Source organism: Oncorhynchus masou, chromosome 15 (genome assembly GCF_036934945.1).
Source record: "Oncorhynchus masou masou isolate Uvic2021 chromosome 15, UVic_Omas_1.1, whole genome shotgun sequence".
NCBI classification, from domain to species: Eukaryota; Metazoa; Chordata; class Actinopteri; order Salmoniformes; family Salmonidae; genus Oncorhynchus; species Oncorhynchus masou.
Genome location: NC_088226.1, coordinates 2,957,001 through 2,982,353, shown reverse-complemented (window position 1 = coordinate 2,982,353; position 25,353 = coordinate 2,957,001). Strand labels below are relative to the sequence as shown.

General features: G+C 41.3%; 2 protein-coding genes across 2 annotated transcripts; one reads left to right on the top strand and one right to left on the bottom strand.

Annotated features, from left to right (window-relative positions):
- Positions 1 to 5,089: 5,089 nt before the first annotated feature.
- LOC135554938 (progestin and adipoQ receptor family member 4-like) lies at positions 5,090 to 16,860 on the bottom strand. The gene is made up of 3 exons (XM_064987325.1): positions 15,738 to 16,860; positions 8,595 to 8,813; positions 5,090 to 6,330 (listed from the first exon to the last, which is right to left on the bottom strand). The coding sequence occupies exons 1-3, from the start codon at positions 16,009 to 16,011 to the stop codon at positions 5,897 to 5,899; spliced, it is 927 nt and encodes a 308-aa protein (XP_064843397.1). The 5' UTR covers positions 16,012 to 16,860; the 3' UTR covers positions 5,090 to 5,896.
- Positions 16,861 to 21,331: 4,471 nt separating this feature from the next.
- LOC135555335 (perforin-1-like) lies at positions 21,332 to 24,959 on the top strand. Its single transcript, XM_064987675.1, has 5 exons — positions 21,332 to 21,489; positions 22,128 to 22,715; positions 22,912 to 23,050; positions 23,210 to 23,427; positions 23,595 to 24,959. Exons 2-5 carry the CDS (start codon positions 22,183 to 22,185, stop codon positions 24,472 to 24,474), a joined length of 1,770 nt encoding a protein of 589 aa, XP_064843747.1. The 5' UTR covers positions 21,332 to 21,489; positions 22,128 to 22,182; the 3' UTR covers positions 24,475 to 24,959.
- Positions 24,960 to 25,353: the final 394 nt, after the last annotated feature.

The window sequence follows — 25,353 nt, the reverse complement described above, 5'->3', positions numbered from 1 at the left end:
GAGGAAGTGAGAGTTTTAGATGAAGGTGGAAATGGGAGGTGTCTCATTCTGTCTTCTTACTTGCTGGGGTTGAAACATTTAAATGACAGATCTCAAGAAGAGATTAGATGAAGTTGTTGATATGCAGACCAAAGTGAGCCTAATTAATTAGACTAATCAAATCATCAAGTCTGTATTAGTTTGATTTGATTACATTTAAATTAATATATATATATATATATATATATATATATATATATATATATATATATATATGAAGATAAACATTGTAATGTCACTGGAACAGAGTCTCCAGAGTGCTCTAAAGCTTTGGGCCTACCGAATGGCACAGCGGTCTACGGCACTGCATCGCAGTGCTAGAGGTGTCACTACAGACCAGGTTTGATCCCGGGCTGTATCACAACCGGCTGTGATTGGGAGGCCCATAAGGCGGCGCACATTTGGCCAGTGTCGTCTGGGTTAGGGGAGGGTTTGGCCGAGGGGGCTCAAAAGTAGGCTGTCATTGTAAATAAGAATTTATTCCGAACTGACTTGCCTAGTTAAATAATTAAAGAACAATGAATTATAGGGTTAGGTCATCCCAAGGATCCCACTTAGCATCTACCATACTGTAGTTGCCTACTTGCAGTGGGGACTGTTGACTGTGGGATATAAATATGCGCAAAGAGGGTGCTGCTGTGTACAGGACAACCGCCTACAAAAATCACAATTTAACCTGTGCACAATGTATGGATAACAAGATGAAGTCAAACAGAGAATGCCATGGCACAGCTAGGCTCTGTTTAAAGACACATGTATGCATCCTTTAACCAGACCCTGCTCCCTCAACCCCCCTGAAATCATCTCCATTAAAACAAGCAAGAGAACAGAACAGGAGAGACCAAAAAGACAGAATGGAAGGCCAGAGACAGGTTTAAAAATATAATCTTCAGTTTATTGCACAATCGTTGCTGGAGACTGAGGAGTGGGAGGGCCTGCCTGTATAATGCATGACACTACAGATGGACACGTAGAGAAACTAGACACAGGGAGATACAAGATGGCCATAAATTAACAGAAGAGTTTGTGAGAACACAGGCGGGTCGATGAGGCACAGTAGGATGCAACTTGCACCCAGACATGGAGCAGGACAGACAAAACACATTAAAACACAGATTTCACACATGAAGTATGAGATCTTAAAACAGCTCATATATTCAAACATACAGGGTCCATAAATATACATTCATAACTGGTTTGTGCAACCCTGAACATGCAGGATTTGGTCACTCATAGCATGTTAACACTGTTGAGTAGTAAGTATGTCAGTCAGTCACATTGCCTGTGTAAAAGCAACGTCTAATTCTGGTATTTGTTTTCCACCAATGGTCCTTTGACGAATCACATCAGGTCTTTTCACATCAGATCTTTTTGATTGAGTTGATTGGTCAAAAGAACAATTAGTGAAAATATCAAAACTGGGCTTCCTCTGCAAGACACAGAACGGTTGGCGGTGAGCCTTTATACAATACAATATGATGCCTGCAATAGACTGCAACGTTACAGAGTTATGTCCACCAGATGGGGCCAAATAAACAGCCATTCAATTCATTTACAAAAACCAAGAGAGACCGAAGACAAGGACAAACAGAGAAACAGACAGACCCTCAAGAAAGCTCCCTTCATCAAGAGGAAAAGGGCATTTCATTATCAGTACAGACAGTATCATAATTAGTACCAACCCCCCACAGAGTAATTGTATCAATAATAATAAGTATCATCACCATCATCATCGTATAACAATAGTGGACAGTTAATCCTTTATAAATAGTCAGAAACAGGCTAGCTGGCACCTGTGTACAAAAAAAAAAACATTACATTTTGTTAGTGTTTCATATATCATGTCATCATTATCATCATAGAATAGCAGAATATACAGACTAAAACAATGACCATTGGCTGGCCCGGTTCCATCTCTGAAAAATGGTACTGTTGATGGGCCTGGTTCGGTCTCTGAAAAATGGTTTTCAGTTCTTTCTCCCACCACTCTTCCCTCCCCTCTCATCTTCCCGTTTCCACAGTCTTACTCTTTAAATACATTTCACCTTGTTTTATCAGATCCCACCCCAAGAATCCCTAAATAATCCCTACTTCTACTACTACTGCTGATTCTTACCTTCCCTCGGACCCCTACCCAGTTCCGGAGTCCCTCACAGTGGCCTCTGTGGTGTGTGGCTCTAAAAGCCATGTTTCAGAGAGGAACCCCCTGGCCTCAACGTAACAGCTACAGCACCCTGAGAAGTAGAAAACCCAGGGTGGTGGAGTCCCATTGAGTAGAGAACTGGCCCTTTTTGTTTGTGACAGTTGAGAAACACCACTTGAACACACATCCACTTCAGACAGTGTAAATGTATTTGTATCTGATAATGCATAGATATCCAGTTGTAATCAGAGGTATTCATACATGCCCCCCCTCCTGTATCTTCCCCATCTTTTATTTTTATGAGGTTATATTTAATCGAGCAAAAGCATTCTTAAACCCTGGGTCTCTCAAAAACCCACACGGTTACCCATCTCTACAACAGAACTGAAAAGAATCCATTTCATCTGGGTTCACATATTTGAGTAAATAGGTTGGATGTGGTTGATATTAAATACACAGTAGTACCACCCCTCAGGTCCCTTTCCCTCGGACACAGAGCATTGTCTGAGGTGACATACAGATTGAATTCCAGGTTACTACTTCTGCTTTCTTTCCTTTAATTACATGTATAAAAAAGTATCAGCGTTATATACTGTTTGCACTGTATGTATATATAATCTACATACATACATGTATTTACATGGACTTTAAATAAGTTTCATTACTGGTATTCACTTTGATCCAAAGCCCTTTTGAAAATAAATAAACAGTGCAGTTTATTTGATATAGTTGTATTGCCTCTGTTCTAGTCCCTCATATTCCTGTATTAGTATATACTGTATGTAGTATGTTCCTCTCTTAACACTCATGGTCCACTGCCCTGACAGCATGTAAAGCTCTTAGCTGGAGTGACAGACACATGACGTGTCATATGTTACAATGCACAAGCATTTGGCTTAATACTAAGTTAAGGTCCTCGTATGAGACAATGACTTTCCCTTTGAGAGCTACTAACATGCATTAATAATCAGTTTCATTCAGTGCACTGTAATACAAGTTCAGCTTATGACGATACAAGGGGCCATGGCTGTAATGTACTCACCATGACAGGGGTGGTTTCACAAGGGGGCTGAGAAACGGTTTAACACTAGTCAGGGTCGGGTTGCAGTCTGAGGCCTGTGTGGGAGAGGCTGGGACATTCTCCCTCACCCTTGACTCAATGTGAGCAAAGTATGTGCTACAACAGAGGCCCTCGACACATCATTTGGCAACTTGTGAGTGAAGTGGTTATTAGTGTGGGTATGTGTGAGTGTGTGCACTAGGTTACAAAAGTGCAGTGTTACATAGAAACATGCAAACTTAACTAGTCCATGGGACGGCTAGGTTAAAGTTCCCTCAGAACAAAGTAGATTAATAAAACAAACCGCTTGGGCTCAACCTTCCACATACAGTCAATCGTTGAACAAAATCTATAAAACACAAAAGTAATCCAAAAAGTAAACATTGTATTGTTCCTCAGAGCATAAACTCAAATGCCAGTGCAAAAACTAGTGGCAACAATTTTGACTTTAAAACTGAGTAACCAGAAATAGTTTGCTCAGGGTTACTGGTTGTGAAAATGGTGAGAGGGTTAGGGGTTCATTCATGCTTGGTTGCAGTTGTCTAATGAAATACTATATGGCACAGGTCAGCTTGGTACTACAGTACTGTACCTCTCTAAGGGTAACAAAGTGCAAAGAGTCCAACTGGGCTATGTTATGTAGTAATAATGTCCAGCTTTGGCATAGAATGCAGTGCCTCATACCAAATCATTATCTGGCCTCGGACAGTTAAAAGCCTAGAAAGTAGCCTAGCTGTCGGCCATTTCCACCCTCCCAGAGGAACCTACTGGTTTCTAGTAGTCAAATAATAATAGTGCATTCGAATTTAAAAAACCCTCATCACAAACTGTCTCTCTAATACCGTAGCGTAATAAGCATTTGGTATCTGTTTGGTGGCAGAACTTCCCTTTTCAGTCAACAAGATCCATCTTGCAGTCATGTAACTATTGTTCAGGTATTATAAAGAGAGACATCCGGTCTGTTTTAGGCATCTTCATTTCAGACGTTATGTGCCCTTTTCATTGACTACAGTATGTGCCAAACATGATTACAATAATCAACGACAAAATATATTTTTTTAACTTCATAGTCATGAACTAATTCTAATAATCCGGATTCAAAACCAATTCAAATTCCTCAGTTAAATGTGAGGAATTGTCACTTTAAATATAGATATTGATGAATAAATAAAATGCACTGTCTCACAAGATTAATTGGTTAACCAATAATAAAGAGTAACTTCATGTAACTCAACAATAGCAATTGTAAACGTAAATAATCTGTCATGATTCCCTATTCAAAATGGTTGTATTTTCAATGGCACAAAGCATCCAAGTTCAGTCTAGCATTTAGGCTATGTGGACTGCACTAAAAGGGAGGTAAACTTCAAACAAAATGAGCACTCACAAGCCAAGGAATGAACCCTTTCACCCATACCCAGTTACCCTTCACCCATACCCAGTTACCCATACCCAGTTACCCATACCCATACCCTTCACCCAGTTACCCATACCCTTCACCCAGTTACCCATACCCAGTTACCCATACCCTTCACCCAGTTACCCATACCCAGTTACCCATACCCTTCACCCAGTTACCCATACCCTTCACCCATACCCAGTCACCCATACCCTTCACCCATACCCAGTTACACCCATACCCTTCACCCATACCCAGTTACCCATACCCTTCACCCAGTTACCCATACCCAGTTACCCATACCCTTCACCCATACCCAGTTACCCATACCCTTCACCCATACCCAGTTACCCATACCCTTCACCCATACCCAGTTACCCATACCCTTCACCCAGTTACCCATACCCTTCACCTAGTTACCCATACCCTTCACCCATACCCAGTTACCCATACCCTTCACCCATACCCTTCACCCATACCTGACCACAGAGAGACAGACAAAGCCAGAGAGAAGGGAGAAAGACAAACAAACATGGAAGAAATAATGAGAGGGAGAATATCCTCTCTAATACACAGTAACTCAAGTAGTTCCATAGGACTCTGTGACGGGTCTGGGAGTGCTTTGTGCATTACTAGCATGTATGCATGCTACGCTGTGAATGTGTGCGGTGTGTGTGTTTGTTCTAACGTTTATATGCTATGTGCTGCATAGGTTGCAATAGAATGACATCTGAAAAATACTTCAGAATGAATGAATGCATCATTGAAGGTCCACTTTGACAAAAGACATAGGTTGAAATGGTAATTGACACATGAGGATAAGTCAACAGCAAATGAAATATTGCTCAAGTGTAACTTCACTTGCATATCATGATTTTTTTGGTAGACATTTCTATGTGTATTTCTGACATCAAATCCTTAATCTCCTTTGTGTGTAATCTTCAAAGATCCTCTGCTGTGTGTGTGTGTGTGTTGACCAGTGAGCCAATTTCCAAATCCTTGTGTGTGTTCCCTAATATAAATAGCAACGCATGTATAATGGCAAGGTGGACACAGATACAGTATGAACATTCTTGCACATGTGTCAAAGCCTGCACCAATGCCTATTATGTAAAACACTTTATCTGGCCTTCCATGCACGTCTTCATGAACACCTCCCATCTTCCCTTCCCAAGCATTACCTATTGAAACAGCCCCCCCCCCCAGAGGTCCTAAACCCTGTTCCCCGCTGGTCCCCCTCCAGGCAGGGTGGGGCTCAGTCTGAGGGACAGTGGTGGCTGTTGATCCAGAGCAGGTCGTCCAGCACACCCCAGTGCAGGTAGAGGATGGAGCCCACCACCAGCACGTGCATGATCTGGTGGCTGTTGCACCAGTAGTCAAAGAGGCCCGGGCGGAAGCGCTCTGGGATGCGTGAGATGTTGATGATCCCGCCTAGTACAGCCAGCGCGTCCATGGTGAGGAAGTGTTGCAGCGAGGTGGGGCTGCCGCCTCCCACGCCCACCCAGCGCAGCAGGAAGAAGGAGAAGCGGAACAGGGCCTGCCAGGCAAAGGAGCGCAGACGCCGCACGCTACTCCGCGCCGTGATGGCCGAGTAGATAGCGTAGCTGGACAGCAGGATGTAGACGAGCAGAGCCACTGTGCGGGTGAATGGGTAGCACAGCAGGGTGCTGTAGACGATGGGCAGCGCTCCTGAGGCAAACACAACACACAAAGTCAGAGGCAGTTAGTCATTGAACTACACCAGAACAAATATTCCCATCCCAGAGAATCATGCACACAAAGCTGCCATCAAGGCAAAGGGTGGCTACTTTGAAGAATCTCAAATAGAAAATATATTTTGATTTGTTTAACACTTTTTTGGTTACTACATGATTCCATACGTGTTATTTCATAGTTTTGATGTCTTCACTATTATTCTACAATGTAGAAAATAGTAAAAATAAAATAAAAGCCATGGAATGAGTAGGTGTATCCTAACTTTTGACTGGTACTGTATATATAGATGACTTGCCTTTCAAAATAAAGGTTTAATAATAATAATAATACTTTATTTGACACTTAATAGGTACAGTGCCTTGCGAAAGTATTCGGCCCCCTTGAACTTTGCGACCTTTTGCCAAATTTCAGGCTTCAAACATAAAGATATAAAACTGTATTTTTTTGTGAAGAATCAACAACAAGTGGGACACAATCATGAAGTGGAACGACATTTATTGGATATTTCAAACTTTTTTAACAAATCAAAAACTGAAAAATTGGGCGTGCAAAATTATTCAGCCCCTTTACTTTCAGTGCAGCAAACTCTCTCCAGAAGTTCAGTGAGGATCTCTGAATGATCCAATGTTGACCTAAATGACTAATGATGATAAATACAATCCACCTGTGTGTAATCAAGTCTCCGTATAAATGCACCTGCACTGTGATAGTCTCAGAGGTCCGTTAAAAGTGCAGAGAGCATCATGAAGAACAAGGAACACACCAGGCAGATCCGAGATACTGTTGTGAAGAAGTTTAAAGCTGGATTTGGATACAAAAAGATTTCCCAAGCTTTAAACATCCCAAGCAGCACTGTGCAAGCGATAATATTGAAATGGAAGGAGTATCAGACCACTGCAAATCTACCAAGACCTGGCCGTCCCTCTAAACTTTCAGCTCATACAAGGAGGAGACTGATCAGAGATGCAGCCAAGAGGCCCATGATCACTCTGGATGAACTGCAGAGATCTACAGCTGAGGTGGGAGACTCTGTCCATAGGACAACAATCAGTCGTATATTGCACAAATCTGGCCTTTATGGAAGAGTGGCAAGAAGAAAGCCATTTCTTAAAGATATCCATAAAAAGTGTTGTTTAAAGTTTGCCACAAGCCACCTGGGAGACACACCAAACATGTGGAAGAAGGTGCTCACACTGAACACACCATCCCCACTGTCAAACATGGTGGTGGCAGCATCATGGTTTGGGCCTGCTTTTCTTCAGCAGGGACAGGGAAGATGGTTAAAATTGATGGGAAGATGGACCATTCTGGAAGAAAACCTGATGGAGTCTGCAAAAGACCTGAGACTGGGACGGAGATTTGTCTTCCAACAAGACAATGATCCAAAACATAAAGCAAAATCTACAATGGAATGGTTCAAAAATAAACATATCCAGGTGTTAGAATGGCCACGTCAAAGTCCAATCTGAATCCAATCGAGAATCTGTGGAAAGAACTGAAAACTGCTGTTCACAAATGCTCTCCATCCAACCTCACTGAGCTCGAGCTGTTTTGCAAGGAGGAATGGGAAAATTTTCAGTCTCTCGATGTGCAAAAGTGATAGAGACATACCCCAAGCGACTTACAGCTGTAATCGCAGCAAAAGGTGGCGCTACAAAGTATTAATAACTTAAGGGGGCTGAATAATTTTGCACGCCCAATTTTTCAGTTTTTGATTTGTTAAAAAAGTTTGAAATATCCAATAAATGTCGTTCCACTTCATGATTGTGTCCCACTTGTTGCTGATTCTTCACAAAAAAATACAGTTTTATATCTTTATCTTTGAAGCCTGAAATGTGGCAAAAGGTCGCAAAGTTCAAGGGGGCCGAATACTTTCGCAAGGCACTGTACTTACTATAGTCATTATTTATGAGATGGGAAAATGTTTTTATTTTTATTAGGTTATGCATGTGCTCTTTATGACAAAGTGTGAAATCAAACTTTTTTCCCCCTACCAAGTTACACATCTTGAAAGGCACCAAATTGCTGGAAGGACCCACTGGTTATTGGATACTCAAGATGATTTGCATATATGTAAATAAAAAATGGATTGCACAAAAAGAGTGCGCCAGAGAGTGTACACAGAAAACAAAAGGCCGGAAGAGAAAGAAAGGAGAGAAGGAGATAAAAAAGTAGAGAGAATGAAAGAAAGAATGAGAGAGAGCTTTTAGTTGCTACCCAGAAGCCCCTCTGCTTACCCAGAGTGTTGATCATACAGATGCCACACATGTCGAGGGTGAGAAGAGTGTGGTAGACAGGCTCTCCTCCCTCGTGGTTCATGAAGAGGTGGTAGAGCACAGAGCCCAGCTGGGGGGACAGGCAGGCCAGGAAGTGGACCACACCCAGCCATGTCACACTGATCTGGGACCAGGGGAAGTTGAGCGGGATGAGGAACAGGAAGCAGAGCAGAGGGATACCTGTCAGGAAGGGGTGATGGGGATAAACAGGGTTCGGTCAAATAGGCCTAAATCTTGCTGACAACTAGCACCAGGTTTACCAATACAAAACGCTTGCAGTTTGCACTACTGTACTGGATAGTTTATTTTCACCTGTTAATCTATTCCAATGAAATGACATAAAATGGCAAATGTGTTATGAATTTCCAATCACATTAGCAATACGGCATAGCGCTACTGCATAAACACCTTTTTTCACCTTCCACAAGCTCTTGTTTAGCTTCAGCAACAATTACTGCCGCACAACAGGGTTATCCCACGGTAACAGAATTACACAGTGACTGTATGGCAAGCAAAAAACAACTATGTACAATGACTACTTTGACCAACTTACACACCAGGATTCTCTCCGGGATATTTTAACAAGGAGGTGCTGCAGAGTACAGCCAAGATTTATGAACACCTGTAACTGCAATTTCCTGCAATCTAGAGCAAACAATGGCCTTATATGATAACAAATTAGGTAATAAAAAATGTTTTTAAATGGTTTGGTCCTACAGACAGTGAGTCATATGGCAGGCAAACAGGCATCCAGTTACTGTTTGATTGAACGCTAGGATGACATAAGCGACTTTGAGTGTAGTACGATTGTCCAGTATCTCAGAAATGGCCGGCCTCCTGGAATTTTTACGCATGACAGTGTCTAGGGTTTACTGAGAACGGTGCAACAAACAAAAAGCATTCAGCCAGCGTAGCCCTGTGAGCAAAAACAGCTTGTTGATGAGAGAGGTCAAAAGGACAATGGCAAGAATTGTGCAAGCTAACATGCAGGCCACAAACAGGCAAATAACGGAGCAGTACAACGGCATCTCGGAACGCATAACTCGTCGGTCCTTGTCACGGATGGGCTATTGCAGCAGACACCACACCGGGTTCCACTCCTATCAGCTAAAAACAAGAAGAGGAGGTTCCAATGGGAACGTGATCACCAACACTGGACAACTGAGGAATGGAAAAACTTTTCCTGGTCCAACTAATCACGGTTGCTGTTATGTCATGCCGATGGCAGAGTCAGGACTTGGCCTAAGCTGCATGAGTCCATGGCTCCATCCTTCCTGCTGTCAACGGTACAGGCTGGTGGCAGTGGTGTAATGGTGTGGGGAATGTTTTCCTGGCACATGTTAAGTCCCTTACTACCAATTGAGCCATGTTTGAACACCAACCACACCTTGTAGAATCCATGCCCTGAAGAATTCAGGCTGTTCTGGAAGCAAGAGGGGTGTCTGACCCAGTACTAGATGGGTGTACCTAATAAACTGGCCACTGAGTGTAAGTGCCTTTAGAAAGTATCCATACCCCTTCACTTATTCCACATTTTGTTGTTACAGAGCAAATTCTAAATGGATTAAATAGATGTATTTTCTCACCCATCTGCACACAATACCCTATAACGAAAAAGTAAAAACATATTTTTTCAAGATTTTTGCAAATGTATTTAAAATGAAATACAGAAATATCTCATTTACATAAGTATTCACACTCTTTTTCTTTGACACTCCAAATTGAGTTCAGGTTCATCCAATTTCCTTTGATCATCCTTCAGATGTCACTACAACTTCCTTGAAGTCCACCTGTTGCCAATTACATTTTTGGGGCATTTTGAAAGGAACACACCTGTCTATATATGTCAGAGCTGCAACTATCCCATGAAGTCCAAGAAACTAGTACATCTCCAAGATTGTGATGAGGCATATATCTGGGGAGGGTATAAAACAACTTGTAGAGTGTTCAAAGTTTCCAAGAGCACAGTGGTCTCCATCATTGGGAAATAAAAAAAATATGGAACTATCCAGACTATGCCTAGAGTTGGCCTTCTGACCTAAATTTAGCAACCGGGCAAGAAGGACCTTGGTCAGGGAGGTGACCAAGAACCCAATGAACACTGACAAAACTACAGAGTTCCTTGGCTGAGATGGGAAAACCTGCCAGAAGGACAACAGTCTCTACAGCCCTTTAAGGGAAAGTTTCCAGACAGATGCCACTTCTGAGAAAAAGCCACGACAGCATGCCTGGAGTTAGCAAAAATGCAGGTGAAAGACTGATAGCATCAGGCAAAATATTCTGTCGTCTGATGAGACAAATTTTACTGTTTGGCCTGAATGCAAAGCGCTATGTCTGGAGAAAACCAGGCACAGAACATCAACCGTCTAACACCATCCCTACTGTGCAGCATGATACTATGGACATGCTTTTCAACTGCAGGGATTGGGAGACTGATAGAGGGAACAATGAATGGAGTCAAATACAGGCAAATCCTTGATGAGAACCTGCTTCAGAGTGCAAACGACCTTAGACTGGGGAGAAGATTTACATTCCAACAGGACAATGACCTCAAACATACAGCCAAAGCAACGCTGGAATGCTTTCCAGCGTTGGAATGCTGTTCACCACCACTGCCCATCTAACTTCACAGAACTTGAGAAAAAAAACAAATTCAGATGTGCAAAGCTGATACAGACATACCCAAGACGACTCAAAACTGTAATCACCGCCAAAGGTTCTTCTGCAAAGTATTGACTCATGGGTGTGAATACTTAGATATTTCTGCATTTAATTTTCAATACATTTGCAAAAAAAATTAAAACGTGTTTTCACTTTATCATCATGGGGTATTGTGTGTAGATGGATGAGATATATTTTTTTTAATCAATTTTGAATTCAGGGTGTAACAAGAACAAAAAAGAGGTATGTCCGGAGGTGTGAATACTTTCTGAATGCACTGTTTTTTTCCCTCTTACATTATTTGGGAGATCCCTGCACAGTAAATACAATTAAAACATTTACTGGAAAACAGTGCAGATGCAAAGATCACAGTTCTTTCCTGTGAAAAAGTGCAGCGTAATTCCGTTACCATGGAATTACCCTTAAACTACAGAGATGTGTTGTAGGTTGCTTCACTTAGGCTATTGGGATGTGCTTGGAGAGCAAAATCAGGTCCTTGAAATTTGATACACACATATCACTCTCCTCCACATCCTGCCTTCTTCCCGTCTTTCGCTCACTCTGCTTTTCCGAATGTAAAATAATTTGTCCTGGCCAGGTGATACAGCCAATGCAATCCAACACCAGAGGAGGCTGGTGGGAGTAGCTATAGGAGGACAGGCTCATTGTATTGGCTGGAATGGTATAAATGGAATGGAGTCAAACGTGATTTCCATGTTTGATAATGTTCCATTTATTCCATTCCAGCCATTACAATAAGCCCGTCCTCCTATAGCTTCTCACACCAGCCTCCTGTCTAACATCTATTTTGAGTTTGATCTCTTCTGCACCCCTCCCTCCATACCCTCCCTCAGCACGACTGAACAGTACAACTGGACAGGCTCTCTAAGGCTGCATTTACACAGGCAACCCAATTCTGGGGGTTTTCCATTAATTGGTCTTTTGACCAATCACATCAGATATTTTTCAGAGCTGATCTGATTGGCCAAAAAAACAATTAGTGTAAAAAATATAATTGGATTGCCTGTGTAAACACAGCCTAAGCGGTCCAAAGTATGATTGCTACTCTTTAGACAGGAGTTGCGTGTTTCTATCCAAAAGTATTCCAGCTGTTGAACCTATTGTGCAAATGTAGCATGTGGACTCCATTTGTGTGATCTTATTTGGTTTTCAGGTGCCATATATTACCAAAAATGGGACCTGTGTGACTTCACCAACTTGAAATATATAAATATATACCATTTAGCAGATGCTTTTACCCAATGAGACCCAATGAGTCATACATCCGTATTTATGTAGCCTATTTTCTGAATGCTATTATGCTGCAAGAATATTGCAATAACCTTTTTCTCTGAATGACAAACCTTTTTCTCTGAACATCCTTTTTCTTTTAATTACTTTCTCTGAATGACAAATTGCATAGTAAGGGAGAGGCTAAGCTGCCTGCCAATCAATCAATCATTCCTGGTCTGAATAAAGGATTCCTCTTCCTTTCAGGAATAAATTCCCCCCTGCCCTGGTGATCACTAATCCTGTCTGGTTCAATGACTGTTGGCAGGTGTGCTGTAAGTAAAATGGAAGGAGATGGCTGACACTAAAACTCAACACTCCATTGGTACACAAGCATCCTTTATACCGTAGCAAGTTGACTTCACTTGAGGTCATCAAGAATCCTATGCTAGAGACCATGGTTTCATATGCAATCTTGGTCACTTCAATCTGAAAATTAAGAGGATTTTTAGAGACACAAAGAGCCTTCTCCTTCTCTACCCAACATATATACTGAAATTATAAGAGTATTTGGGCAAATTCATTGTGAATATCTAAAAATTGTTACCATACTTTCTGACATAATTACCACGTTATTACCAGTTTATTATGTGCTGTAATGTACTACCAAGTGCAACCAAAACTTTACATAAAGCTTATTATATTAGTCATCAGCTGGTGTTGAGCTTTGTCTTTGGCAACTTACTGTGATTCAACTAATGACAATAGCAAGCTGCTTGCTAGTTAGCTAGCCAGCTAACACTTCCCATGGCTGCTGTCACTGGTCACAGTACGGAGTAACTTCAGTGCCAACAGAAACTGTATTTGAATTCAACATTTTTGAATTTGTAATGCACAAATTCAATAAATAAATTGAACTTGTATTTCATGATTGAAAACTGAATTGAATTAATAGTTTTAATGTTTAATTTCAATTTAATTAAATATATTTTCAAATTCAGTTCTCTAAATTCAGATTCAAAACAAGAGGCAACATCCTGGTACTTTGTCAGCAAGGAATGGTAGAAGTTAACAGATTGAATCAAACGTTCTACAGGTTGAACAGGGTTCCGACGGTTTCTGAAGCCAATGTGGCATGTTTCATTTATTTATTTCCGATTAATTTGGCTCTAATATGTGTACCATTTTGGCTATAAGCTATTATGACCCCATTCCTGAATGGGACTCTCTTAAGACTCTCTTAAATATTGTCGTTCCTTCTGTTCCCCTCTATGATGCACACAGGACACGCAATAGAGTGTGACAAAAATAAATGCAATTTGGCCCCCATAAGAATATAGTTGAATTGCCCTGTCATAGCCCTTCTGAGGATAGCTTTTCCACTCCCTATTTAATCTTGCTCTTGTGACCTACTGGGTTCAAACCGGGTCCCCAACATGTCATAGACTGTGTTAGCCCACTTAGCTAAATCACATATGGATGAGTTCAGGAAGCTAACAAGTCTTCAAGTCTCCAGCAAGGGCTCCTGAGTGGCGCAGGGGCCTAGGGCACAGCATCTCAGTGTAAGAGGCACCACTACAATCCCTGGTTCAAATCCAGGCTGAATCACATCTGGCCGTGATTGGGAGTCCCATAGGGCGGTGCACAATTGGCCCAGTATTGTAAAAAATAGAATTTGTTCTTAACTGACTTGCCTAGTTAAATAAAGGTTCAATAAAAAATAAAGGTTACTCATTAAAAGACTGTGGATCTTGGTTACATTTCACCCACCTTTGACCTCATACTCACAGCACCAATATAACTGACTGGGTTTGAACTCAGGCCTACTGGAGAACAACACTTTCTGTGGCAAACAAAAGCATAAGAATCTGTTTACTACATTTAATGAGAGCACAACAGTGGTGGTTTGGTGATCCATGCATGTGATGAACAACCTTGCCTGAGACCGGAAGACATGATTAGGTTCTAACCCAGGTCTCCTGTGTGCCAGACAATGCAACTTTTCAGGTCTCAGAGTAGTCATCATGCAAGCATGGTCCATGAGCCAGCTGTTACACTTCACCCCCCTTTGACCTCCTCCTCGAAGAGACCCATCCAAGTCACAGAACCAATGCCTAAGCTTTAGCTCAGCAGGTTAACAAAGTCTTCACCCAGTCAGTCACATTATAATGAGTACCCTTGCCGGAGACTTGAAACTAATATGCCTAACATGTCAGACTAACACGTCTTCAAATCTCAGGCAAGGTTCTCATCACATAAACATGGTCACAGAAACCACATCCATGTTCCAAGTTTTATCTTTCAGCAAAGGAGTCATAATAGTTTGTAGCCCAAAGAGTTCAAACGCTTGAGCCAAATTCATTGGAAGAAGATAAATTCAACATGACACATTGGCTTTAGAAAACGCCTGAAACCTGTTTAACACAGAGCGCATGGTTCTCCCCAATGTAAGTGTGGTGCTGCGCCACCTTGTAGACTGGCTGCACCACTATGTAAAAAACATATTTTTTTGTTAGCATTTAATAGAGTATTTTTTGCTCTAGATTGGAAGAAATGGCACTTACACGTGTTAAAAAAAAAAATCTCTGAGTCCAAAGGGAGTCACTGCCCTGCTCCAGGCCTCCCCTCAGCCGTACTCTGCTGCACCACCTTGTTAAAATATCCTGGAGTGAACCCTGGAGTGTGTGATTCTATCTGTTATTCCTTGCTAGCAAAGTACCAGGATGATGTCTCTAGTTTTGAATCTAAATTTAAAGAACTTAATTTGAAAAGTGAATCTGAATGCATCTGAGAAGTTGAATATATGAAACTTTGCTAAACTTGAAATTATATTTTGTAAACTTAATACACAGACAATGAAAGCAATATATACCATATTTAAACTGAATATATAAATATTGCATTTGAATATTTAATGCAATTGAAATTGAATTTTTAAACGGAATGAAATATTCATTCAATTCAGTTTCAAATCATGAAATACAAGTGCAATTCATGAATTCAATAACTCAATTTGTGCATTACAAATCGAAAAATATAGAATTCAAATTCAATATCTTAATACAAAAATATTGAATTCAAATCGTTTCTGTTTGCACTGAAATCGCTCCATAGCAAAGCCTGAACTGCTCTCATGAACCCACTCATTTACTTTTAGAGAAATTTAGCTAGCCAGCCAGCAAGTTATCTTCATCTCAAAATATTTAAACTCACCATGTGTGTATATGTTTCCCAGTTCGTTGTGCATGTAAAAAAGGCTTCTTATACAGTCTTGGACAGAAGATATTGGTCGGTATCCAGTCAGGACGTATTTGTTGAATTGAAGATGAGGAGGTGAATTCGCCCAGTCTAATAGTCTGGGTCCATTTAAAAATGCCATAGCAACCAAAATAGTTAAAACGACGCCGCCAAAAAAGTAAAATAATGACTGTACACCTATATACACATATAATAGAATGATTGCGAATAAAAATTTATTAGACACCATTGATAGAATCTGAGGGGGTTAGCTAGCTATAATGTGCTGCTAGCTATATAGCTAGCTAGCTCCCATAGCTACAGTACTGTAGCGAGATAGCGACAGAAAATATGTTCTTTCTTTTCAGCACCACTACCCGGTGACAGCGTTTTTATCCCGCTGTTTGCTTTTAAAAACCGATACATGTGTCAACCACAGGGGTTGACAAGGACGAGGCCAACCACATACATGGTGTAAGCCCGTGGTATACATTACATATTACATTTGATTGCCGACATAACACCCAACATCTGTCGGAGGTTAGCGAACACAATATAATTCATGGTAGCTGCTAGCTAGTTACTCAATGTGTCGCTAGCTAGCGTACAACATTCCACGGCACATAGCATTAGCCATAGTTAGTTTATCTACACCGGTTCACAAGTCCAGTGGCTTTAGCTTAGCTACTCCCATCCGTCACCTTGATACCACTGACTACAGAGGAATGGGTTTAGCGGTCAGATTTCCAATACAGGACTAACGTTAGCAGGTCATAACGTAAAAGCAGATAAACGCTCGAGCAAAAATATCCATATTCTGGTTACAGCTAACTAACGGTAGGTAGTTTTTCACCGACCAACAACTGCAGATGTAGTGCGATGGAACGCGTTAGCGTGCTACTGCTGTGATTTACACCGGGAGATTTCAAACAAATATGGATAAGGAAGATGTCAACCCGACACCAAAAAATACAGATTTTCGTGTCCAAATCTTCTCTCGTGTTGGTACCCCCATTTCCCATAAAGATTCCGTCCAAACTCTTGTTAGATGTGACTCGTTTATTCACCGGCGTCGAGTCCCTCGCATCGGATGATTGATGCCCTGTACCGGACAGTGACGCTGTAATCCACTGTGGGTATAGAGCGGTACTGAAGAGAATTATTGCGGGGGACTGACAGTGGGGTTTTATGAGAAAACAGCACAAGGGAGACAGGGATAAATACCTCACCAGTCACTGTTTGGTAATATTTTGGAATAATGTTTAATAATGGCTGCACCAATAATTAGGTGATCCTCTCTAGAATTTAGGAAACATGAAGAAGAAACAGTTATTTGTACTTTAATCTTACATCTTCTTCTATGTATTTTTCTAATTACTTTCACGTAGTTAACACATATAGACCTACAACAGCAAAGTTTACTTTAAAATACACAAAAAATGCACTTTAGATAAGAAGGTGAAAGGTTGACTGTAGTGCCAGCCAGGGTGGCGGGAGCCATGTCAATCAACCAGCCCTTGCAGCTTGCGCTCTATGTTCACTCTTCATTAGCCAATAGGAAAGCCTATAACATGAACACGCCATTACTAAACCAATTGGAGGGCAGAATTGTATTAATGGGTGTGTTCATGTAACATATTATTATATGGGTGCGTTTCTATCTAATATGACTCTGTAGTTGTGAGAGGGCAAAGCATAGAGAAAATATATTGTCCCTATATTGTTGGAGGTATGCTTAATAATTCTAATTGACTGTATAGATTGTGATTCAATAACAATAACAATTGTTTACCAAAAAGTAATAACTTAGTTATTAGGAGCACATGAATGTTTCTCTAAATAGAATCTAAAATGTTGTTTCCACACTCTTTCTCTCTCTCTCTCAATTCAATTCAAGGGTATTTATTGGCATGGGAAACATATGTTTACATTGCCAAAACAAGTGAAATGGATAAAACAAAAGTGAAATAAACAATATAAAGTTAACAGTAAATATTACACTCACAAGTTCCAAAAGAATAAAGACATTTCAAATGTGATATTATGTGTGTTGTAACGATGTGAAATAGTTCAAGTACAAAAGGGGAAATAAATAAATATGGGTTGTATTTACAATAGTGTTTGTTCTTCACTGGTTACCCTTTTCTTGTGGCAACAGGTCACAAATCTTGCTGCTGTGACACACTGTGGTATTTCATCCAATAGATATGAGAGTTTATCAAAATTGGATTTGTTTTCAAATTCTTTGTGGGTCTGAGTAATCTGAGGGAAATATGTGTCTCTAATATGGTCATACATTTGGCAGGAGGTTAGGAAGTGCAGCTTAGTTTCCACCTTTTCTTGAGTGCCAGGTCGGCTTACGGCGACCTTTCTCAATAGGAAGGCTATGCTCACTGAGTCTGTACATAGTCAAAGCTTTCCTTAAATTTGGGTCAGTCACAGTGGTCAGTTATTCTGTCACGGGTGTCGTTGGAAGTAGACCAAAGTGCAGCGTGGTGAGCGTACATTTTCCTTTCATTTTAAAATGTCGCAAACAAAACAACAAACGAAAGAAACAACCGTGAAGCTTACAGGGCTAAGTGCCACAAACAAAGTTAACTGCCCACACTGAAGGAGGGTGAAAGGGCTACCTAAGTATGATTCCCAATCAGAGACAACAATAGACAGCTGTCCCTGATTGAGAACCATACCTGGCCAAAACATAGAAATAAAGAAACATAGAATATGAAACATAGAATGCCCACCCAAATCACACCCCAACCAAACCGAAATAGAAACATAAAAAGGCTCACTCAGGTCAGGGTGGGACATATTCTGCCACTGTGTACTCTCTGTTTAGGGCCAAATAGCGTTCTAGTTTGCTCTGTTTTTTTGTTAATTCTTTCCAATGTGTCAAGTAATTATCTTTTTGTTTTCTCATGATTTGGTTGGGTCTAATTGTATTGCTGTCCTGGGGCTCTGTGGGGTCTGTTTGTGTTTGTGAACAGAGACCCAGAACCAGCTTGCTTAGGGGTCTCTTCTCCAGGTTCATCTCTCTGTCGGTGATGGCTTTGTTATAAAAGGTTTGGGAATCGAATCCTTTTAGGTGGTTGTAGAATTTAACGTCTCTTTTCTGGATTTTGATAATTACTGGGTATCGGCCTAATTCTGCTCTGCATGCATTATTTAGTGTTTTACGTTGTACACAGAATATATTTTTGCACTCTCTCTCTTTCTTTTTCTCCCTCCCACTCTTTCACTCCCTCTCTCTCTCTAGATGAGTGTAATTTCATATCTAAACTTGAATAACATTATGAGTCTCCCAGTCGGCCAGTCTCAACATTTCAATAGTTGTCCTACGAGGTGACCCTATGGGTGTTACATGCCATAAATATCTGTCTCTTCGTATGAGAGACTTGATGCCATTGTATCTATTTTGATAGTTCTGATTGACACATCAAAATTAAGCTTGGAGCACATTTGAAAATGATCCGCCTGCAGAATGCTGTGGTAGCCATGCTGGTTAAGTGTGCCTTCAATTCTAAATAAATCACTAACAGTGTCACCAGCAAAGCACCCCTACACCATTACACCTCCATTACACCATTACACCTGGGAATCAAAAATGTTGAGACCATCCGTTCACCAACCTACCACAGCAGTTGGAACCACAACTCTCAAACCTGGACTCAGACTAAAGGACAGATTTCCACTGGTCTAATGTCCATTACCTGTGTTTCTTGGTCCAAACAAGTCTCTTATTATTATTGGTGTCCTTTAGCAGTGATTTCTTTGCAGCAATTCAACCATGAAGGCCTTATTCAAGCAGTCTCCTGTGAAGCATTTATTTAGGCTGCAATTTCTGAGGCTGGTAACTCTAATTAACTTATCCTCTATAGCAGAGATAACTCTGGGTCTTCCTTTCCTGTGTTGGTCCTCATGAGAGCCAGTTTCATCATTAGCTTGATGGTTTTGCGACTGCACTTGAAGAAACGCTCAAAATTCTTGATATTTTCCGTGTTGACTGACCTTCATGTCTTAAAGTAATGATGGACTGTCATTTCTCTTTGCTTATTTGAGCTGTTCTTGCCATACTATGGATTTGGTCTTTTACAAAATAAGGCTATCTTCTGTATACCACCCCTACCTTGTCACAACACAACTGATTGGCTCAAATGCCTTAAGAAGGAAAGAAATTCAACAAATTAACTTTTAACAAGGCACACCTGTTAATTGAAATGCATTCCAGGTGACTACCTCATGAAGCTGGTTGAGAGAATACCAAGAGTGTGCAAAGCTGTCATCAAGGCAAAGGGTGGCTGGCTACTTTGAAGAATCTTAAATATAAAATATATTTTGATTTATTTAACACTTTTTTGGTTACTACATGATTCCATATATGTTATTTCATAGTTTTGATGTCTTCACTATTATTCTACAATGTAGAAAATAGTACAAATTAAGAAAAACCCTTAAATGAGTAGGTGTGTCCAAACTTTTGACTGGTACTGTATGCTTGAAGGGTGCTTTCTTTCTTTCTTTTTCGGACCTGAGCCCTAGGACCATGCCTCAGGATTACCTGGCCTGATGACTCCTTGCTGTCTCCAGTCCACCTGGTCGTGCTGCTGCTCCAGTTTCAACTGTTCTGCGTGCGGCTATGGAACACTGACCTGTTCACTGGAAGTGCTACCTGTCCCAGACTTGCTGTTTTCAACTCTCTAGAGACAGCAGGAGTGGTAGAGATACTCTGAATGATCGGCTATGAAAAGCGAACTGACATTTACCCCTGTGGTGCTGACCTGTTGCACCCTCTACAACCACTGTGATTATTATTATTTGACTCTGCTGGTCATCTATGAACATTTGAACATCTTGGCCATGTTCTGTTATAATCTCCAACCGGCACAGCCAGAAGGGATTGGCCATCCCCCCATAGTCTGGTTCCTCTCTAGGTTTCTTCCTAGGTTCCGGCCTTTCTTGGGAGTTTTTCCTAGCCACTGTGCTTCTACACCTGCATTGCTTGCTGTTTGGGGTTTTAGGCTGGGTTTCCGTACAGCACTTTGTGACTGATGAAAGAAGGGCTTTATAAATACATTTGATTGATTGATTGCTGTCTTTTTTTCTGTCTTGTTGTGTCATGTGTTTGTTGTTATTAGTGTAATGGTGTAATGTCATATTGAAAATGTAAAAAACTTTATTGACAAAATAAAAAACATTCTTCCTTCAGTTATCTATGGCCAACTCATATTGCTCTGCCTCTTTAATCGTAACAAACTGATTATATTTGGTCTTTTCAGAACATACATGTAGCTTGTTATATTGAATGAGAAGGTAAATTCCTGCCTATATCACATTACCCTAGACCTAGTAGGCTATCATTATCTTCTCAACAGTTTCATTTTATCAACCCACACCACCACTTCAGAGAAATTACAAAGTAAATGGTCTGTCAGATGAAGGCATTTAACTGAAAGACCAATGTCGTATTTTTCCACTGAGCAGCACACCAGACCACCACCCCAACCCCTCTTCCGCTCAATTCTCGCTCTCTGAAACCACAGAATGTTCTATGCAGACACTCTTTTGCGTCGTCTATACTAAGACCAACATCCCCTCAACCTTCCATTTGCTCGTCCCATTTGAGTACGAACACACCTTTTCCTATATCAAAAAGGAACTTAATTACGGTACATTATTGCCCCAGCCTCTCACTCTCACATTCATCACATAGTGGACAGACTGGTCAAAGGTGAGTTTTAATGCTGTATATTTAGTTTTGCTTTGCACCAATTTTATAGAAAGGAAACATACACAAGTAGTTATGTGAATATGGACAAAAATATAATTTTTGAGTACAAATATTCTAATAATTGGATTTGACTTTGATAGTAGGCTGCGGTAACACATTTACTACCACATTAGATAACAAAAGTAAGAGAAATTGAACAAAATATGAACCAAAAAAACTGTACAGTCAATAAGAGAGTGGCCTTTGAAATGGATAAATAACTAACAAGTGGGATGAAATTGAACAAGATTGAATTTATGCAAGTGTTATGCTTATACCCTATTATGTATTTCCTAGTTGAGGGTCAGGATTCATTTCCATTGAGGATTCAATTCAGGGAATGAATATGATGACGGAACTAGAATTCAACAATAACCATTATGTAAATTGGGAATATTTTTGTAGAAGTTCCATGTAGACCAGCACCAAGTTGTCATATGTTTGTGTAAAATATGGTAAACATTGTTAGCTTATGATCTAGCCAATAGGTTACGTTTGCATGCTGACTTGCAATAAGTTATGTATGTTATATCTTGGTTATCAATAATTGTTTACTTCATTATAATAATGACCCTCTAAATAACGTTTATTTTTTTCAGCATGAAACAGTGACTTGTAGGTGCCCGTCGCAAACATCTTCTCACCTCATCCAGGATGTCCTTATTGATAGTGTGTCTCTGGGCAGGGCTTATGTTGTCCATTCCTCATCCCAGTTGCCAATCATGCACCATCGGCTCAGCCAATGAGTGCAAAGAGGCAGAATTTGCTCCTGGAACCAACCTAGCAGGGGAAGGCTTTGACATCACCAAAATGAAACGCAAAGGAGCCTTTGTCATTGACATGAACGTGTGGAAACGCAAAGACAAGACCTGCACCCTCTGTAAGAATCCCTATCTGGAAGGGAAACAACAGAGGCTTCCTTTGGCAGTGGTGGATTGGAGACCAAACCACCAGTGTAGTATGAAAGTGTCCAGTAAACTCCATCGCTCCAGTGAGTCTCTCGTCAGCTCCAGTGGCTCTTCTGTGGAGAATAACTGGCAGGTTAATCTAGAGTTAGAGAAGGGATCAAAAAGTGGGAAGATTATGCTCGCTGGTACCAACTCCAAATTGGCTGAGTACTCCATGGAGAAAACCAAGAGTGACAAGTTCAGTTTCACAAGCCACAGTGTGTCCTGCGGGTATTACAGGTAAACATCAGGTGGCCCACACAGCATGAGCTCCTTTTACCCATGTGTCTCTGTGAAACCTCATCTCAGTTTCCTTTGGGGATTGTAAATACAAGTGTGTTTTTGCATGTTTATGTATGGTATATTTCTGTGATCATTTCATTTTATAAGTGTTTGTCTGTATCATTACAATATTAACCCCCCTCTCCAAAAATAGCTATCGAGTATCTGGCCAGCCCAAGTTACACCGAGAATTCAAGACAGCAGTGAAGAATCTCCCCAAAATATATCAACAAGAAAACAAACAACGTTATTACAAGCTTATTGATAACTTTGGCACGCATTACATTACCAAGGTGAGGGAGAGAGATGGTCAACATCAATGTTGTAAATCATCAAGGCAATAGGCACACAAACTAAATAGCAAAATTAGGGGATGTTTGCCCCTAGATGTGCAGTTTACTGGCATCTCTCTGGGAACATTCATTACTTTCTACCTCTCATCCTGTGTGTAGGTGAGCCTGGGTGGAACGGTGCAGTCTGTGACCAGTATCAAGCAGTGCCAGGCCAGCCTGCAGGGTCTCAGTGCGGAGGAGGTGAAGATGTGTTTGGATGTGGAGGCGTCTGCCAGTGTGGGTGCAGGCAACAGCTTGAAGACTGAGTTCAAGCACTGTCAGGAGGATAAGTCTAAGACAGAGAGCAAGGCCAGCTTCTCCAGTGTCTTCAATGATAGGTGGGGAATTATAGTCTGCTGCTTTTTCACATATAGATTCTCCCTCACACAATTTCTTTATTTCTGTCTCTCTCTCTCTTCACACTTCCCTAATCAATACATACTCTCCCTTGCTGAAATGTGTACTGCCCCTCACAAAAAACTTTTCCCCCTCTGACACCCTACAGGTTCACAGAGGTGAAAGGTGGCCACACCACAGAACCAGAGCTCCTCTTCTCTGCTGAAAAAGATCCCGCCTCCTACAAGGCATGGCTGGACTCCCTACCACACTATCCGGACATTGTCACCTATTCGCTGGAATCTCTCCATGAGTTGCTGCCCACCACCAACCCAGCTCGGAAGCACCTGCGCAAGGCCATCAGCGACTACATCCTGGAGAAGGCCTTGTGGAAGAACTGTTCTGAACCCTGTCAAACTGGCATCAAAAGTGACTACAGAGACTCCTGCGTCTGCAGCTGCCACAACATCCCCGGGGTGAGCGCCGACTGCTGCCCCACCCGCAAGGGCCTGGCGCGGGTGGTCATCACTGTTCAGAGAGGGGCCAACCTGTGGGGAGACCACACCACTGCCACTGACGGCTACGTGAAGGTGGCTTTCGCAGGCCAGACAATCGGACGCACTACAGTTATCTACAACAACAACAACCCCAGCTGGGCAATGAGCTATGACCTGGGAACCGTGGATCTGTCAACCAGTAAGAAGCTGAGATTTGAGGTGTGGGACGAGGACGACAAGTGGAACGACGACCTGTTAGGAGAATGTGAGAAGGAGCTGACAGCCGGGGTGAAGGAGGATCTCTGCAACCTCCAGCATGGCCAAATGTTCTACAAGTGGGAGGCGGTGTGTGCCCCCAGTCTAGGTGGCTCTGCCTGTATGGACTATGTGCCCTCCCCTATGAATCCCCACCTGGAGAAGGTTTATGTGTCTCGCAACTCCCGTCTCATTCCAAAGGACATGCTGGTGAGTATGGGAGTGTTGGTGGACGGACCCAATCTCCATGGCAACAAAAGCCTCAGTCCAGGGAACAGAGAGTGTGGTCGATTTTAGAGGTATGCATGGTGAACCATGTCAAAACCCCAGATCTTTTTCAGGTAGATTTCTCCAACCTAAAATAATAAAATAAATGTTTTGGTAAAATAAATGTGTTTTGTTTTCTATACTGTATCTTTGAACTCCCGAGTGGCACAGCGGCCTTAGGCACTGCATCTCTGTGCAAGAAGCGTCACCACAGTCCCTGGTTCAAATCCAGGCTGTATCACATCTGGCCATTATTGGGAGTCCCATAGGGCGGCACACAATTGGCCCAGCATTGTCTGGGTTTGGCCGGGGTAGGCCGTCGTTGTAAATAAGAATTTGTTCTTAACTGACATGCCTAGTTAAATAAAGGTTACATTTAAACAAAATAAAACTATTTGAGTATTAGTTGCTTGTTTTGTACTTGTTTGTTTTTATTTACAAGGTAGCTTGCATTCAGTTTCAGATTGTTGAATGATTGGGTTACTTCTTGCATAATAAAATGCTTATAGCACACACAGGAAGATCTCGTTTATGTCTCAAATGCAAAGTTCTCTGAAGTTAACAATCAGGCAATATGTACATGTTGATGCAAGATGAGCACGTGCATAGCTGTCATTTCTTTTTCTGTCAGGTGTTGTATTGTTACGTTACGTTGCATTTGGTTTTGTTTACTGTATGTGAGATATCAGTTGTTTGAAGGCATAGTTGCATTACTTGAGAGAGGAAGGGCTATGGTTTCCTGTGCACGGATAAAGTTTAGGGGACGCCATGCAAAAGACGAATGAAACAAACTGCCGTGTTGAGATAACGACAAAACTATTTCCATTGTGGAACATGATAAAGGTCTTTGGGGATACATTGTCAGTAATAGCAATACAGTAACATAAGAAGTACTATGTCATGAACAAA